Below are 17,859 nucleotides of genomic sequence, written 5' to 3'. Positions count from 1 at the left end.
GACAATCTAATAGGACATGTCTGCTATAAAGGCCTGGTTGAAGGAGTGCAGATGAGATGGGTGTCCTTCGGGCAGGTTTTCCCATTTCTGAAGCTCCGTTAGTGACGTTTGGTTCTCGGTCACCTCCCTGAACCAAGCTCATCACTCCCCCGGCTGCAAACGTCCTCCATCTCACAATTATTATTATTGATGCTACTGTTCTCCGAGGAACACTCCAAGCTTTAGAAATGGTTTCATGCCCTTGCCCTGATCAATGCCTCATAACAATTTTATCGCTGAGGTCTACATGGAATTCCTTGGACTGACATGCTGACGTGCTGATATGCAGTGAAGTGTCGGTCCCTATAGAAGACATGCATGTGTGCCTTTCTAAACGATCATTTAGTTTAACGATAATTAACTGTTTCTAAAACATGCTTTCACTGCGTCATTATAGGTTATCGAGTATGGATTGCTGGGCACGTTTTTTTCCATGTTATCAATTTACAATTAAATGTACAACACAATAAAATGGGTAAAAGGGTCTGAATACTTTACAAATCATTGTATTTTGACATTTGACGGTACCCAAATTAATATTTTGGATATTTCAACCACATCAAGAAGCTCTGATTCTGCCTGAAATAAGTGTCTTTAGTTTCCACATTAACCTCAGGCCATTTTTATCAAACGTTACTCAAACAAGAGTAAATAGCAAATTTTTCAGGAACTATTTTCTGCGGCACATGTGGCTATTTTATTATTATTTTTTTTTAATGGTTTGTAGACAGCACTAGAGAGAAATAACCATATCAGGCTTTGGTTGCACAGACAATGGCAATAAAAAAAGGATAATAAAAATGTAAATTATGAACAGAATTATCCTATAAGTCTGACAGGGCAGCTATTCACAGAGTGCACCCATCCAAAGCCGAACATAACCCGGTGTGAAAAGCACAAACGTGGACCCTTTGTAATGTCAGTGACAGAGGGTTATAAAATAAAATGAGTCACCTGACACCGTATATGGTTCTTCTGGAAGAACAGTCCGGTATTAAACCTCATACTAAAGTAGTGAAGGACAGACGCTGCTGGAGGCTACGTGTGGCCCTGGTTTCTGACTTCATAGGTTATCTGCTCATTTGTGCGAACGCTGAATGTTTAGTAATGACTGTATTTTATGTTTCTCATCCACAGTTACTTTGCTTTTATGCCAATTGTGGCAGCTCACCTGTGATCTGTAATTGTCAGATTGGCTGTGCTGTCTGTGAGCACCACACTGACTGGTGGTAAAATGCAACGGTTACAAAACACCTGTGGTGTCAGATGTTCCAGGTTGTGACAAATGATCCAGTATGTCTTTGAACAACGTGATCGTATGAGTAGTGGAGAAAGATGCAAACTTTCCTCTCACACTGTGTGGAGAGTGCCGTGAGTCACCGTGCTTCCCTCTGAGCTGTGTTGTACTTTCAGGGGCATTTCCTGCTCAGCAGTTTTACAGTCTCCTCGCTGGTGTTTGCTCAGGGCAGAGAGCGCGGCAGCGGGAATGTGCGCTGTGTGTGCTCAGGGAGGACTGCGTCAGACACCACGCCTACTGCAGCACACAATTCAAACTCTGCTCTCACAGCTGTAATATGACAGAAGCTCAGATAAATGTTAGCTTTGCTTCACTGATGTTGTTGACCAAGTGTTAGTCATGTGTGTCCAGTACATCAGGAAGATCATGTGGCGCAGTTTCTCAGCTGCCAGGAAATTCATGTGCTGTTACAATCTCTTTTCTGAGGTTGTGATGGCTTAGATTTCATTAATTTAAGTCTGCATATTCTGTTTTTCTTATTTCAGTCTGTGCAGTGGTGTGTTTCCCTAATGTTGAAGTAGGGAAGCACTTTCTCTTAGTCCTGATACCTGGACTTTGGGTATTGAGTAACACTGATTATCGATCTGATACAAGTGCTTAAGTTAGTTGTGTTATAACTTGAAATGCTGCTGCCACCCATTAAACATTGCATGTCCATATTCTGCAAGTAGCCGTGAAATCTGTTAGCATATCTCCAAACTGCTGACCCTTATTTTTAGCTTCCTTTAGTTACATATGGGTCTACCAGTGTATTGCTGACTCACAATAATAGATTAGTAGAAAATAGAAAAGTCGAAGTAGACGTCAAATACATTTTTCTCAAAGATGCTTGCTTTCATTGCGTGTAGTTCTCATCTCACTGATGTTTGTTAAATTGTAAATTATTCCAGTAAGTTTGGTTTGAATCACTTATTGCTATACAAATTGGGGTGAAATGTCTTGATTGACAGCTGAGACTGAGTCATGATTAGTGGCGCATAAGCGAGAAACAAATTACGTCAGAAACGCAAGATGGCGGCATCCACCTCCAGGGTCTTTTGGCTTCAATTTTGTTCAATAAGAGGAGGTGGAGGCGCGTCGTACATCTTTATGTCCATGTGAAGAACTTGTGAAGAAGTTGTCATACCTCTATTTGTTTTAAGCTCCCTCCACATTATGTTAGCTCTCCTCTTAGAAAAAAACACGTTTACCAGTGTGCAGCTGATTTACAACATAGCATGCACCCATAGACGTAAACAAAAGAATAATGTCGAATTTCATTAAGTGGACTGAGCCCATAGATTGGCCCTTTGTTACGATACTTGCATATTGGATATATATTGAAGTGATATCAGTGTCAGTGGCATCACCAGTTTAAAGTCTAGTTTACTGAGAGGGAGGAGACATGATATTGTTGACATTGAGATATGAATTGTGGATATTTCCCAACACTCTCTCCTGGAAGACATTGTTGCACTCGTTATCAATAGTTGAGTGAAGAATGAAAACTCCAGTCCCAACAGTCCCCTTAAATTCATTCAAGCTGCACCAAATTGCAGCAACTGATAGAAATCCATCCTGTAAATATGCCAGATTTTTCTTCCATCAAGATGCACAAAGATTCATGGCTATCCCTCCTGTAGTTTTTGCGCAATCCTGCTGACAATCAAACTAACGGGTGAAAACCATTCTTCTTTGGCGGAGGTAAAAAAGCACTAGAAAGAGAATTTCAAACTCAGCCTGAATTCTCATCTCCACACAGTCGGCCGATCACTGTGTTAAGTGGTTGTGAATATTAAATGCGAAGGTACTGTATTTGTGCGTGTTCGTTATTTCCTCTATCAATTCCCTACCTCGCAGAAGGAAAATCTCCTCATTGGCCACAATGCAGCTGCAGTTCAGTTTAAAATGCTATAATCGTCGATGTCATGATGTGCCTCTGGCTGCAAATGAAGCTGGGATGATGTCTGCCGGTTCATTAGTGCTAATTCATGTAAAGTGGAGGGAAGAGAGGGAGAGGAGAGAGGACCAGGATGAAAGAGACGGTAATGAAGAAGGACTGAAGGGGGCTGGTGTGGGCTTATGCAGATCCCTCCACTTCATTCTACTTTTATTTCCCAACTTCATTTTTTTGTCTCTCTCCTCAGTTCCTCATATAACCCTGTATTAGTTTGTGATCTTCATGGTTTATTGACAGCATGGAAAGCTTATTTTTGTGCAAATCAGGTTATTCACAGCAGTTAACTTGTTCAACTGCTGCAGTGATAGAGAATCCTGTCTCTTTTTCGCTATGTGTGTGTGTGTACTCCTTGTTTTTGTTCCTCTGTGGGACTACTTTTCCAGCACGAACACCGACCCCATCAGGACCAGTAGACCTCATGTGGACCACAGCTCATGCTAATGAAGCAAAGCATTATTTCTGAGGTCCTGGTTAAGGTTAGGGGAAAGACGTGAATCATAATTAACCAGGTTAGGTTAAGGTTAGGTTTATGCATGGATTGGTCATGGTTAAGGTTTTGGTTACGCAAATGTGCTCGTGTGTGTGTGTGGCATTCAAAGCACATCATTTATCTCAATGTCTCGCAGAAATCAGGGCCACTTGGCATTTCCACAGCACTGGTGGGAGTGACATTTCCATTGCTTTACCCTGCATCGTTTATCATCATCAGCTCTTAGAGCCATGATCCGAAGGGTTGTCGCTTCGATGTCTGGCTCCTCCCGTCCATATGTCATAGTGTCAAAACATATGTCAAGATAGTTAACTACAAAAACTCTGCTAATAGTTGGGAGGAAACAAGAGTCTACAATCCACACAATAATTGTTGAGACATTTCCCCCAAAACCACAAAATCAACCTTTGACGATCACCAAAGTTTAAAGGCTTCGTCCTATCTGCACCATTTCACAGCGTATCTCAACGGCTGATGAGGTATTTCAGTCTGACCCGACTGATGGGCCGACTTTGTGATCCCTGCAGACGCTTGCTTAATAAGTCTCTCCATACAGAGGCATCCGCCAAATGAATGTAACGTAGCTGTATAGCGTTGGCATGCAGGTGTGCACATAATTAGTACATGTCTTGCTGTGTATATCGGACGGAGCTTCGCTAATGGAAGCTGAGAAATGTGGATGTGAATGTCAGGCTCGGAGCCTAATTGGAAGGTTGTTAAGATGCTGTGGATCCGTCAAATGTCTTCCAATTACTTGTCTTTTTCCTTGTACGTTGGAAAAAAATCATCTTTCTCTAATTCATGCAAGCACATTAACCTGGACTTTTACTGGACCTCCCATATTCGAACAAATCTTTTTCCCTGTTAAAGTTACTCATAAATGGCTTGTTTGCCTATATTTTGAATGTATTTTATATCTGATTGTGACACAGAGACGTCAGTCCCTTTGCTCTAATAGTGACGCCTGAAGCATGTGGGACGCTGTTTGTTTGTGTTTGAGGAGATCAGTAGACAGGCTGACAGGCCACGTCACTGGGTTCGGTTTCTTAGTCGACCTGCTTCTCTGGGGTTGTGAGTAGAATTTCCGGCCATAATTCCGTTTTACTCCAATTGCAGTGATCCACGGACAGAAGGGAAACAACAGGGAAGTGAGGGGAAACAGAGGGAGCTGCCAGCCTTAAACAACCACTTCATCCCCTGCTGATTGTTGTGACTGGTCTACTTAGTGAATGTAAACAAATCATGGTTTGTTCATTATGACAGTTCTGTTTGTCCAATGTTCTCCAGACACTGTGGGGGTTTTTGATGCACTCGTAGACTGTATTTAAATTAGATGGATGATGTCTCATTTCCTGAAAGCTGAAGTATCCTGGATACCAACACTGCCATCTTGCCCAGTCCTCCCATTGTTAAAAAATGAAGCCAAAATATCCAGGATACAGATGCTTGTGCTTTTGATGAAATTAGGATGTTGATCAGTGTGCGGAGCCGAGTTATGGAGGTCCCATCGACCAAACTTCTCCGAAATATTAGCGTTAAACTTTGAGATTTTTTTTTTTGACATGCCAAGTTCTTTGACTTTTTAGTTTGATCTATGTCCTCTCCACTAAAATGGAGGAGGCAGCGTTTATGACTTATTCTGCAGCCAGCCACCCGGGGTCGATAGAGACGCTTTGGCTTCACTTTTGTGGAGCAGTAATGTCGTCCGTCTATATTTACAGTCTGTGTTATGACTCTGTAACTAACCTGCTGAAACACCCTCGCTGTGTTCTTGGAACTCTTAATTTACAAATTATTAACTGCCTCTGATCCATTTACAGTTTCTACTAAATTATTAACCTCAGATGTAATTCACTGGCCTCTCCTTGTTTCTTTTGTCTCCTCTAAGCTTCCTGTAAGTGGTCGTCTCTCGTCAGATTTCCCTAAGAATCAGAAGATTGGAAGAGGAGGAAAGACTAGTGCGGCGCTGGGAAGTTCAGGCTATGCCGGCACTCAAAGAACAAGAACAACCCGACCGTTAGCAGAACCGAACGTGGAGCCCTTTGTATCAGGATGTAGTTCTTTCTGACTCCCTTCATGTAACATCGCTGCTGGCTGTTGTGACTGCCTGCGTCTAACTGAGGGATCAATGGAGCAGGCTGAGAAGGATCTGAACCTCTCCTTTCTGCTGGAACATGAAAGAGACATGATCCTGAAGGTGCTGCAGAAAGACGAGAAACTGAGGAAACGAGAGGAGAAGAGGATACGGTGAGGCCTCCAGTTCAACACATTTTCACCTCACTCTGACTTTTCTTAACATCTCTCCTGATGTCCTCCTCTTTCCTTTTGCAGGAAGCTGAAGAATGAGCTGCTGGAGATCAAACGAAAGGGAACCCGTCGGCCCCAGGATCTGGGGGAGCGACAGTGCGCTCGCTGCCTGAAGTCGCTGGGCCTGATTTTCGACCGTGGGGATCTGTGCAAGGAGTGTCAGCTGCGGGTGTGCAACAACTGTCGGGTTACGATCCATAAGGAACACCAGTGGAGGTGTAACGTGTGTGCCAAGATCACGTAAGTGCGATGCCTGCAGGGACCAAATCGATGTCTAGTGTTTGGAAGACGAATGGAGTCCAGATGGTTTGGATTAGATGGTAAATGACACCACATCTGGCTCTGTTTGTCACTGACAGCCTCAGGTGACTCGCTGCTGGGATCTTCTCCAAGGCATAAAGGAAAAATCCACCTTAACCCCCTAAAGACACTTGAGAGCTATTTATCATTTATTTATACCATTGGTTCACTGCTGCATTTTATAGTGATTTTATTTATGCGATCCACATACGAGTGTAATTAGTTATACTTGTTAGTTATTTTCTTAGTTTTAAAAGATCTAAAAAAAGACTCTCAAATGACGTCATGCATCACATCTACTTCAGCTGAAATATTTGCTATTTGTTGTTTTGTGTTGACTTTGTTAACTTCTCTGACAGTTATTTCTGCTAATGAGGCGCTCAAGTGTTGAGCGGCTACTCTGCTGTTTCACTTTAAGTTTGACTCTGCCACCCTTTGAGCTCCGTTTACAGGCGTGTTATGTTACTATGGCAACTACCACCAATCTTACAGTATTATTAAAACGGTGTTTAATACTGCGATTTAGAGATTCTTCCATAATAAAAACATGTGAAATTCTAGTGGGTGAAAATGTCAACCTCATTTTTGTAGGATGAAAGATTATTTAAAAAGTTTAGTTTAAAGTTTAGCACTGTCATCAAAGCTTCCACTTTTACTTTTATCACAACCCTAACCCTAACCCTTTCATAAGGATTTTAAAGTTTAATCATCATCCCTCTAAAATATTTTCCATAAAAATTCAAGATTAACAACATCATGATGGAAAAATGTATGGCAGGACTTCTGACTGTGAGACATTTCCAGCTCTGCTACAGTGGGAATTATTCAGCACCAACTAAAATATTACTGGTAAACATCAGGGTTCTATGTCTGTTCTCAGTGGGTTTTGTCTGATTACACCAATAAATAACTGAGGATAATATCTAACAGTGTGACCTGGTGTTTTGAGGAGTTGAATTCTCAGTCAGTTTTGTGTGTGTTTGCAGGGAGCTGAAGGTGGTGACAGGCGAGTGGTTCCTGGAGGAACGGTCCAAGCGCTTTGAGCAGGTAGCGCTGAGCACCGACGTGATCAAACAGACGATCCTGAGCAGCCCCATCAGTGAGTCCGACCACTCACATACTCAGATCGAGAAAACTGTAAATGATCAATAATGAGCACTTTATTAGGAACACCAAGCGCCTCTGATGGCTTCGAAAACAGCCTTGATTCTTCGTGGGATGGATTCCACCAACATTTCTTTAAGATTCTGCTCCATGTTGACATGATTGCATCATAAAATCTCTGCAGATCTGTCGGCTGTGGCATTCAGACAAAGATTGATCGGTATGAACGGGCCCCAAATGTGTCAAGAAAAGCATTCCTCACACCATTAGACCACCAGCAGCAGCCTGGACTGTTGACAAGGCAGGTTTGGTCCATGGATTCCTGCTGTTGTCGTCAAATTCAGACCCTGTCATTTGCAGTCTCATTAGAAATCAGACCAGGCTGTGGTTAATGGTAAAATGTAAATGTGCTGTACTTGTATAGCACTTTTCCAGTCTTATTAACCACTCAAAGCGCTTCACTGTACAAGTCTCATATGCCCAAGGAGACTCCAGAAAGCAGACTGGAGGGATTGTCAAAGATCCCTCTCTACCTCCTGAGCCTCAGCCGCCCCCATTTTTCCATTCTTTTTCTGTCCAGCGTTGGTGAACCTGTGTCCACTGCAGCCTCAGGTTTCTGCTCATGACTGACAAGAGTATAACCTCACGTGGGTTTCTGCTGCTGTGGTCAATCTGCCTCAAGGATTCACAAGTTGTACTTTCTTAAAAAAAGAGTTGTTATCTGTAGCCCAGTTCTTTCACCTCCAATCTGCATCTCCTCTTGTTTCCATCCATTTTTCTGTCGTTCACAACATTCTGAGTAAACTGTGTGTGAAAAGAGATCAACAATTTAAAAGCAAGATGTCACATAACAATAACCAAAGCTCCTGGCCGGTACATGCATGATTGGAAAGTAATTATAAGTATGCAGAGGTGCAGGCGTTCCTGATAAAGTGCTTGGTGAGTGCAGTACGTGAAGTTGTCGGATATGTGTTGATTGTATTAATGCTTTATTGCTGGTTTTGATCACAAGTTAAAGATGAAAAGCCTCCAGAGAACGTACTGGCCCCTTTCGAGGCCGAGCGATCCGCCACGCCAAGATCCAAGAGGAGTGCGATACGCAGCGCTATGGACGGTGTCAGGAGGAAAGAGTAAGATGTGAACAAAGACTGACAGCTGAGTTTATATTCATACAAATTTGAATTTAATAGGGTTTACTCAGTGACTTATTCCACAGCATGAAAACACAAAAGAAGCGTGACAGAAGAGAGAGCACCAGATAAGATCTGAAGAAATTTGCAGGGTGTTGAAGGCTCACTTCAGCACAAAGGCTTTAGATAAGATCAAATGGATGCTCAAGTGATTTCTGAGGCTCTGAATGCAGTTTAAAATACATTTAGAAAAGCAACACGACAATAATTGGATTGTGCAGGCTAACATCACCACATCTTGTCTGCTCTCACAGTGCCTCAGTCAAAGAGACGCTGCACAGACAAAAAGCAGAATAGATCTGATTAACAATACATGTTAAAGCCATTCTGTTAAAAAGAAATTTACTCAATTTGCTGCCTTGACTTCAAAATCTCAAGGAACAATAACTATTTCATCAGAGCGGTGCCAGCTGAGTTCTCTCTAATACATCAAATCATCCATTGATTAAAAAGTAATAATTCAAACAATTTACTTCAAAACAAATAATAAATACTACAGCAATATTAATAGTTTTATCAAATATACATCTTACTTGCTTTGATATTGGAAATTGTGGTAGCAAAGAAAAATCTCCATATCAATATATGTATTCATATGCAGAATTGAATATATATGTGTTTCAGCCTCAGATGCAGTGGTGATAGACAATCAGGGGGTGTATATGTTGTTCAGGTAGTGAAAGAAGAACAGACAGAAAAGTTTTTGGTCTCAGTTTTTCTTTACCTGCACATATCATACTTTTTCAAATATTCACAGATTCAGTGCAACACGAATTATATGCAAATTATATAAAAATCGCCAATCGCCAGACTTTGGCTTCACTTTTGGGGAGCTGTCATGACTTCCTGTAGGGTTGAAACATTTCATTAATGCAAATAGTAGTAAGTAAAGTATTATTTGCGAGCCTTCCCATCCAATCTGAGCGAGGAGGCAAATAAAACATTTCCTTCCTGTGGCGAAGCAAATCACAGCAGTGCTTTCAACTTTGGTGAACTTTGACTGGCCCCTAATGGTGTTGATAGAGGAAAAGTCAATGGATCACTGAAATATGAGGGATTCATTCTCTGGGGAGCATGAGCATCTGTACACAATCTTTTGGCAATCTATCCAATAACAGATGGGATTTTTCAGTGTGGACCAAATTGGTGGATCAACCAACAGATCATCACCGTCATGTAAACAGCCATTCAGCTAACGTGGGTACAAATTCTAGATCTGCAAAATCTGGATCATCGCAGATCACATAATCAGCAGACTTCAGGACGGGACAGAAAGTAACCTATTTAGTGGAAATAATTGAATAAAAATATTCATGTACCAGGGCTGTACGTCTCTGCAGGATGCAAACTGTAGAGTTAAGTGACCAAGATGATCCCGATAAAGCAGAGAGAACAGACAGACACAGTGTAATGACTCTGCAGTAATGGACATGACCTTGTATCTCTAATATACAGTAGATAACTGGCTCCGTGTATGTGTGTGTGTGTTTGTGTGTGTTTGTTTGTGTGTGTGTGCTTGCAGAAGGATGAATAAAAAAGGCAACCGACTTACCTTGAAGCCACACAACGGAGTCGACAGTGCCAGCGTCAGATCTGGTTCGGACGGAGACGCTCAGAGTTTGCGAAGTGTTCGCTCTGCTCCGAGTCCACGTTCAAACAGGTAATAATATACTTACACTGTATAATGATAAATTGTATTTATACAGCATCTCTCATACATAAAATGCAGCTCAAAGTGCTTTACAATAAAATCAAAGACATGAAATAAGATAGATCAATAAGAACACGTTAGCAAGCATACAAAGACTCAGGATGAAAACATAAAACTAGCAAAAGGTATTAAAAGAAAGATAAAATTAATTAAAAGCAAGGTGTCAATCAACATTTATATTTATAAACACTTATAAAAGTGTTGACCATTTTAAAATGTCATTCCATAGCCACAACACAGTGACACAGTGCTTTAATAATAAATACAATTAATATAATGAAGTATAAGAAAGCAATAAAAAGTGTCTTCTCACGTGGACACATATTACAGCTCATTAGAAGATTAACACAGATGTGGAAACAGTCGATGTAGATCCCTGTTTAGCAGAGACAACAGCAGATGTTCTCAGAGCTCATCCTGCCAGTGTTGGTGCAGCCTCAGTCTCTTCAGCATAAAAACTACAGTGTAAAACCTCATGTGAATGGAGCAGATGTTTTCGATGGCTGAAAAAGTAAAATACATTCAAGTAAATGGTTTTGAAAGTTCAGTCACATTGAAGCGTCTGCTAAAGTGATATTTAAATAAATCCAATTACTGCATCCAAACAACCTCAGACTTTCAAGTGTTGGACGTTGACTAAGTGCCCGTTGTGAACCTGCCTGTTTGGCCTGGGCTGTTTGTTTGGCCTGTGGTGATGCTGGGTGCCGTTTACTTTCTGAATCTGCTGAAGTGACCTGCAGTTATTGAGCCTGCTTGAGTCTGAAGCTGCACCACCACTGCTGCACAAAGAGCTGTTCATCTGCTCAGTGAAGCTCGACTCAGTGCACAGAACCCTGAACTGGAGATTTCTGGAATAATCAGACCGATTTCATGCAAAATGTTCTTTGACAGGTGCTCAATACTTGTTGATGTCGTTGAACTCATATCTTTCTGGTTTTCAGGGGCGGGGTTGTTGCCGTGGAGTCCTCAGGGATGCCCACAGTCCTTAACAACATGCGATCCCAAACTCCGGACAGATTGTCCTCTGCCAGCGACAACCGGAGGGTCAGGGTCAGCAAATCATACACACACATAGAAACACACACATTCCAGATTTAAATGTTCTTTTGACAGTTTTGGTGTTAATGACGTGTGTGTTTGTGTTTGTGTTTATGTTTGCAAACAGCCTGACGGAGCGGAGAGCGTTGCCAGTTTACACTCCAGCGACAGTGCGCCCGAGAAGAGAGGTGTCGGCCATCACAGGACGAACTCTGGCACCCCGACTATTTCTGTGTCCAGGGCCTCAGTCTCCTCAGGTAACTCCATCAGATCCCACTCCTCCTGTTTCTTCTTCTTCTTTTTTTCCCCTACACATTAAAGCAACTTGCCTCCTGCTGTTGTCTCACAGCTTCACAGCTCACACACAAACATTTCCATGTCAGAGTCACAGTTTGAAAATGTGTCAGAGGAAGCAGTATCACATCAGAAGGGACGTTAGACAGGCTAATCAGGGCTGCGGCACAGACTGCTAAGTATCTTTTATAGGTCGAAATTATTCCCTACTCCAGATGGTACGTTTGCAGAAATGACACTATTGACTTTCGCTCCCCGTCACTCGCTGCTGCTCTTCTTTATGTGTGGAGCGCTCTCCTTTTAAAGCATAATCATCTTCACTTTCTGTCTGTGTCAAACTCTTTATCTCTGCGCGTAACAGCTGCTAACAAGTGTGTGAAGAGTTTAAAGTGGCTCCGCTTAGTATCTCCACTTTCACCCACAGATGTGTCAAAACCATATCTTCAACAGTGTATAAAAACCTAGTACTTTTGTTTATATATATATATATATATATATATATATCATATTTTTATATATTTCATTTTAGTGTCCAGAATTTTACTTTTAAGCATGTCCCTTACTATATGGTTTCTTCCTTTAAAGTCCTTTTGAAACTGGAATAGCACTCACAAGAGCACATACCTCTGCAAAGGCCTAACAGTCCCCTTCTATTCAATCAAGCTGCAGCAAAATTCACACGCGCATAGAAATCAGTCCCCTAAATATTCCTGACTTTTTTCATCCAGATCCATAAATGATTCCCTAGGAAATCATTGAAAATGTCAACAAAATGCTATATCTCACAATGCCAGAGAAAGTTAATAATTCCTGGAGCCAACCCCTGATCCAGATCCGCACATGCTTCGTCCCATACCACATCCTTCCACCAAGTTTCCTGAAAATCCGTGTAGCAGTTTTTTGTGTAATGATGCTTACGATCAAACAAACCAACCAACAAACAAACTTCATGTTTATCTGAAAACTGCGCTCAGCATGCATTCTGCAGCTAACTACAAGTTCCTGAAAACACCATGAATTACTCAATTGTTGTATCAGTCCCTGCAGGACCGAGCTCAGCAGGGGCCCCAGACAACGGCTGATTACGTTAGTCCACAGTAGCTTTGTGATAACCCCATTAAAGTCTATGATTTGCTATGTACAGGAGACTGTAATGAAATGATCAGAAACCCCCTAACAAGGTTAGATAGTGGGGAGAAACACTCCTGCCTGCAGGTTTTGGGTTTTGTTGTCAGGCATCTTCAAGGTTTCAGGCTTTAACTGTGTTGAACTGGAGTTTTTTCAACACACACACACACACACACACACACACACACACACACACACACACACACACACACACACACACACACACACACACACACACACACACACACACACAGAGCTTAGCACTCCTCTTGTACAACAAATAGATATTGTGGCTGAAAGTCTCGTCAACCCTCCCTCTTCATCAGCCTCCGCCTCTCTCTCCACATTAAAAAGAAATGACTGAGCTCATGAAGAAGAAAAAGTGCGACTGTCAACCACAATGGCTAATGCAGTACTCGCACCAAAACAGCCTAATGATGGTGATGCACTTGCACGAACGCGACCACATTAAATTTTGACTCGCACACATTCAAAAAATGGTTGCATAATGAAAACAGGATGGGAAACGACTGATTTAAAACAAGCCTGGTTCAGATGTTGTTTTGATGTCGCTGACGAAGTCTAAATCAAACAAGTTGAGCTTTATTTCTTGTACGTGAAGTGCAAAATAAATGAAGTTTATTGCCATTATTATTTTTGCAAGAATTTTATTCACAGTCGTGATCTTTATCCAAGCAGAACCACGGTCATGATCATTAGTTTCCTCCCTCTTTCACTGTCTGCTTCTGTTTCTCAGTGTTTTTCCTCCCAGTCCCTCATTCCCTTCAAACACCATCTTTGAAACAACATTTTCTCTCCCTCATTCCTCCTCCTCTGCCCCCCCCCCGTTTCCCTCTCCTCTCTCCCAGATCACAGTCGCTCAGAGATGGACCTATCAGTTCCCGGTTCCAGCAGTGACGAAGCCCTCAGCCTCAGAAGCCACTCGGTCCCCGGGCTCAACGAAAAAGTAGGCAGCGTCAGTATATGTCTTCTTCCTGTGTTCCTACTGTGTCCCCCATATTCCTGCAGCGGTGTCGCCGCAGATTCTCGTCACAGCCGGAGCTTTCGAGTGTGAAATTTACAGAGACACTCAGATATTACAGTCCGTGCCCCTTTTTAAAAATCCATAAATACTGGTTCTCCATATCCAGCTCAGGATCTGTGGCTGAACGTGATGCGTCAGAGATGTGGGGCTGAATGTTAATTTCACTTCAGAGCTCACTTCAAAGAGCATGAGGAGCATCTAAACGGCTGTAGGCTGAAAACAGGTGGAGGATGTGGCGGCCTGTACGTGGCTGCTTTGTCTTTGTGTTTACTGAGTTTTCATTTGCTTTCAAAGCTCTTCATGGAAGTACAAACACAGGGTCATACTCTCACCCCCACACACACACACACACACAAACACACACGCTATTTGGTCATAAAAGTACTCCTTCATTCAAACAACAAGTTTACTGTACACCCAGTGACATTTTGATTTTGCTGGTGAAAAACAATTGTCCACGCTCTGCCCCGACTTGTCTGATTGAATTTATGGGAGCTGGCTGCATCCACCCACACAGAGCAAATCATAAAGACTAACTGGCCAGCTTTCCAGATGTTGCCTCCCTTTCAATTAAAACTGAGCGCTATCATCTGCAGGAGTTTTCCGATGATGATGCGGAGGAAGACATCGATGTCCTGATGTCGGCCCACAGCCAGACAGCCCGGCGACGCCTCAGCAACGCAGTGTCAACGGTAAAGCCCGTGTTCAAGCTACTGCAAACACAAAAATATGAAGAATATATTCTGTAAAGAGTCTTGTGTGCTCATAAAAAGTTTGTGTATATGCACTCTCTGTATACACATCGCCTCAGTGTCACATGAAGAGTGAGTCAGGACTGTACGCTCCAGTGTTGACTGTGTAAACATCGTGTGAGCTGTGGGGCAAATATGTGTCACGGACACCGGCAACACAAACACAACAGCCTTGGGAAACCTGCTGCATTTATAAAACTTGACTAGTAGTATGTTAATGTGAAACATTACTGCTTTGTATATGAGAGTAATGTGTATTGTAGAAGTGTTTCTGTGGGTTAATACAGCAACTCAATGGTTTATATTTTGCATTATACTCAAATTACTTACAGACGTTTCCAGAAGAACCCTTGTGGCATCTGTAGCTATGCAGTTTTTGTAGTATTTTTTGCAAAATGGTTGTCTTTAAAAACCTATTTCTATACCCTAAAACAATGGATTTAAGAGGAATTCTTTCTACCAAAAAGAGAAAAAAACTCATAACATCAAGACCCTATTTTCTGAGAAATCAACGAAAATGTTACAGAAAACGCAAATATAATTCCTTTATTTGATTTCTGATCCGAATCAGCACCATCTTTACCTTCCACCAAATTTCATGGAAATCTGTAGTTTTTGCTATTCCTGCTAGCTAACTAACTAACTAACTAACTAACTAACTAACTAACGCAGATGAAAACATAACCTCATCTTACCATCCTTAAGCTAATTTCTTTTTTTCTTGTTTTTTCTGGCCCATAACTTTATTGCTTTTCTTTACTCTTAATATCAACGTTTTGATTTAAGAAATAGTTGTGATCGCTCTCAGCTCTCAGAACCAAGGAGCAGGCACATACAGCTAGAAACTGGCTGGTGAACAAAGTGCACAGGAAATGGTGGAGGAAAAATCAACTTGGGTTAATGAATATCAGGCTTGGGTGTGTAAATTGGGTACAAACTGTCACAGCTCTGAGAACTGAAGAACTGGAAATTGAATTGAAATGTGCTGACGGAGATGATGGATGGATTTCAAAGCATCGGCACATTAACCCAAAGCTCTCGTCATGGTTAAATATGATATTAAATACCATGGACCCTTTGACTTTCCCATGTTTACTCATTGGCCCCCGTGATCAGCTATAACTTATCCTGGCAGAAAATCCAGTTATTCAAATGACCAACATAATTGTCTTTTGTCATGACTCATGGTACCGTCAGTGTGTTTGTGTGAGTGTGTAATTTGAGGAAGTAAGCAGCCAAGACAGATGCGCTTCCTGGCTCATTTATTATGTCGTATAATAACGTCCGTCGCCAACGTGCTGTTGGTAGATTGAATGGAAGTGGAAGGAGGTGATGAGGGACATTATGCAGATAGATGAGTCCCTCATTGATTCGATCTCTGATATACTCTGCCCACTAATACACGATTGTGTCATAGAGGGCTCTGGGTGGATAATGAAAGCACAACTGTTGTGCTGTTTAGTGCCATTGATTATACTGTAGTACAATTTACTGTTTTATACTGTGTTATAGTGTTTTTCAAGCTTTAGAGAATTGTTTATTTCTATTCTATTAATCAAGTTTTGCTGCTGCATCAAATAAGCAATAAATATATATATATATATATTTATATTTGAATGATCTGGGAAAGGTTGAGGTGAAATAAGAGTGTACAGCCTCAGAGCTCTGTAAGGCTACATGTGTCTAAACATCACTCTCTGTTAACCATTGTGAGCTAGTACTACATTTACTCTCCACCATTTTACTTCCATTGTATCGGATTTTCTTATAGTGCCCTTAATACACTGCAAAGGATTGAAAATGTACTTTCTGATAACAAGCTCACAATGAAATATGCAGCATTTTATAGATTTGAAGATGATCATTCTGCTGCTGTCAGTGATGAGACAGAATGATGATGATAAGTCACAATACATCACTCTGTGCTGAGTGTGTGTTGTGATTTACTATTCAGAGTAATAGGTCTGTAGTCGGACCTCAGAAACTAACATTACCACATGGCACATCAGAGGAAGGGACGTCTTAGTTGAGGGAAAGGAGAAGACATAAGACAAACAAGACGCACCCCTGGTCAAAGTGCAATCTTGACCTGATGGTGGTGCTTAACAAAAACCTAAAGGATCACCAAATTTATTCCAATCCTAAGGGGATCATGTAATTTCCTTACAGAATTCCAATGCAATGAATCCATCAGTTGTTTAGATTTTTCAGTCTGATCAAATGATTGTCATTCTAGAGCTAACCTGGCTGAAATGAATGGTTTTCAAAAGAATAAAATATAAAGTAATTTGAGAAACCAATCATCTCTCTGGTTCTAGCTGCTACCCTGCGTGTGCGTGTGCGCGCGTGTCTGTGTGTCCATTTATCTGTGTGTATGTGTACTTTTGTGTGTGTACTTTTGTGTGTGTTTGTGTCTGTGTGTTGATTTCACCGCTGCTGTTTCCAGATCAGTTGTAATCTCTTGTTTCATCTGTTAATCACCATGGTGACCGAGTGTAATGGGGTTTCTGGCTGTTCTGCCGGAGACTGGGTTTCTGCAGCTCCTCCTCAGGGGCCGGGGGACTGTGCTCGGGGTCTGCCTCTATCACTAACACATCAAAAGCTCTGATGTCTCTCCTTCCCCTCTCTTTCTGCCTTCCGTCTTTCCTTCCTCTCTCTGTCTCTTAAATGAATCGGCTGCTAGTCGTCCACTCCTGGCTCAGAGAGAAGGTGGGGGTACCTGAATATCCCCGACTCAGATGCTGAGACTGTAAGTCTCGTCTTCCACGTTTGTGCATGCGTTTATATTCACCACTGCATTATAGAAGAGTGAAAGTGCAGCTGCAGAGCACAAATATTACATGTAAGATTCAATAATGCATAGATTTAATTTAAACATACCGGTATGCTCCGAACGATGCTGCATGTTCGGTGTGTGTTTGTGCTCATTCTTGTTGTGGTTTTATCCTCATCTCTTGCCATTAAGTCTAAACCCCTTACATTGAAGTAGTCATTTATCCCAATGGCTCCCTGGAGGAGATAAACGAGTTACCTTCTCCAGTATTCCTGTCTTCCCTGGACAGGAATACCATTATCAGTGGATTATACCAGTTATTTCCTGTCCTGAAGACTCATGTTAGCCTCCTTCCCCAGAAATGCTGCATTTATAATTACCTGCTGGGGTCTTTTGTTCATGAAATGGGTTTTCCAGGTACACAATATGAGGAAGTAAAATGTGTTTTGCAA

The 17,859-nt window shown here is 41.7% G+C and overlaps 1 protein-coding gene across 6 annotated transcripts in view; it reads left to right on the top strand.

Moving 5' to 3' along the window:
- Positions 1 to 17,859, top strand: part of sytl5 (synaptotagmin-like 5) — a 42,397-nt gene that overhangs the window by 15,811 nt on the left and 8,727 nt on the right. For 2 of the 6 annotated variants that reach the window (XM_034573578.1, XM_034573579.1), the window contains exons 2-11: positions 5,654 to 6,012; positions 6,097 to 6,312; positions 7,359 to 7,471; positions 8,489 to 8,606; positions 10,189 to 10,326; positions 11,319 to 11,427; positions 11,543 to 11,672; positions 13,707 to 13,813; positions 14,479 to 14,574; positions 17,318 to 17,383. In XM_034573578.1, coding sequence (XP_034429469.1) covers positions 5,894 to 6,012; positions 6,097 to 6,312; positions 7,359 to 7,471; positions 8,489 to 8,606; positions 10,189 to 10,326; positions 11,319 to 11,427; positions 11,543 to 11,672; positions 13,707 to 13,813; positions 14,479 to 14,574; positions 17,318 to 17,383 — 1,212 coding nt within the window. In that variant the 5' untranslated portion in view covers positions 5,654 to 5,893. The remainder of the gene's footprint in view (positions 1 to 5,653; positions 6,013 to 6,096; positions 6,313 to 7,358; positions 7,472 to 8,488; positions 8,607 to 10,188; positions 10,327 to 11,318; positions 11,428 to 11,542; positions 11,673 to 13,706; positions 13,814 to 14,478; positions 14,575 to 17,317; positions 17,384 to 17,859) is intronic. The other 4 variants (XM_034573580.1, XM_034573582.1, XM_034573584.1 and 1 more) reach the window with 4 other exon arrangements.

Source organism: Hippoglossus hippoglossus, chromosome 21, assembly GCF_009819705.1.
Source record: "Hippoglossus hippoglossus isolate fHipHip1 chromosome 21, fHipHip1.pri, whole genome shotgun sequence".
Taxonomy (NCBI): domain Eukaryota; kingdom Metazoa; phylum Chordata; class Actinopteri; order Pleuronectiformes; family Pleuronectidae; genus Hippoglossus; species Hippoglossus hippoglossus.
This window is presented reverse-complemented; position numbering and strand designations above follow the sequence as displayed.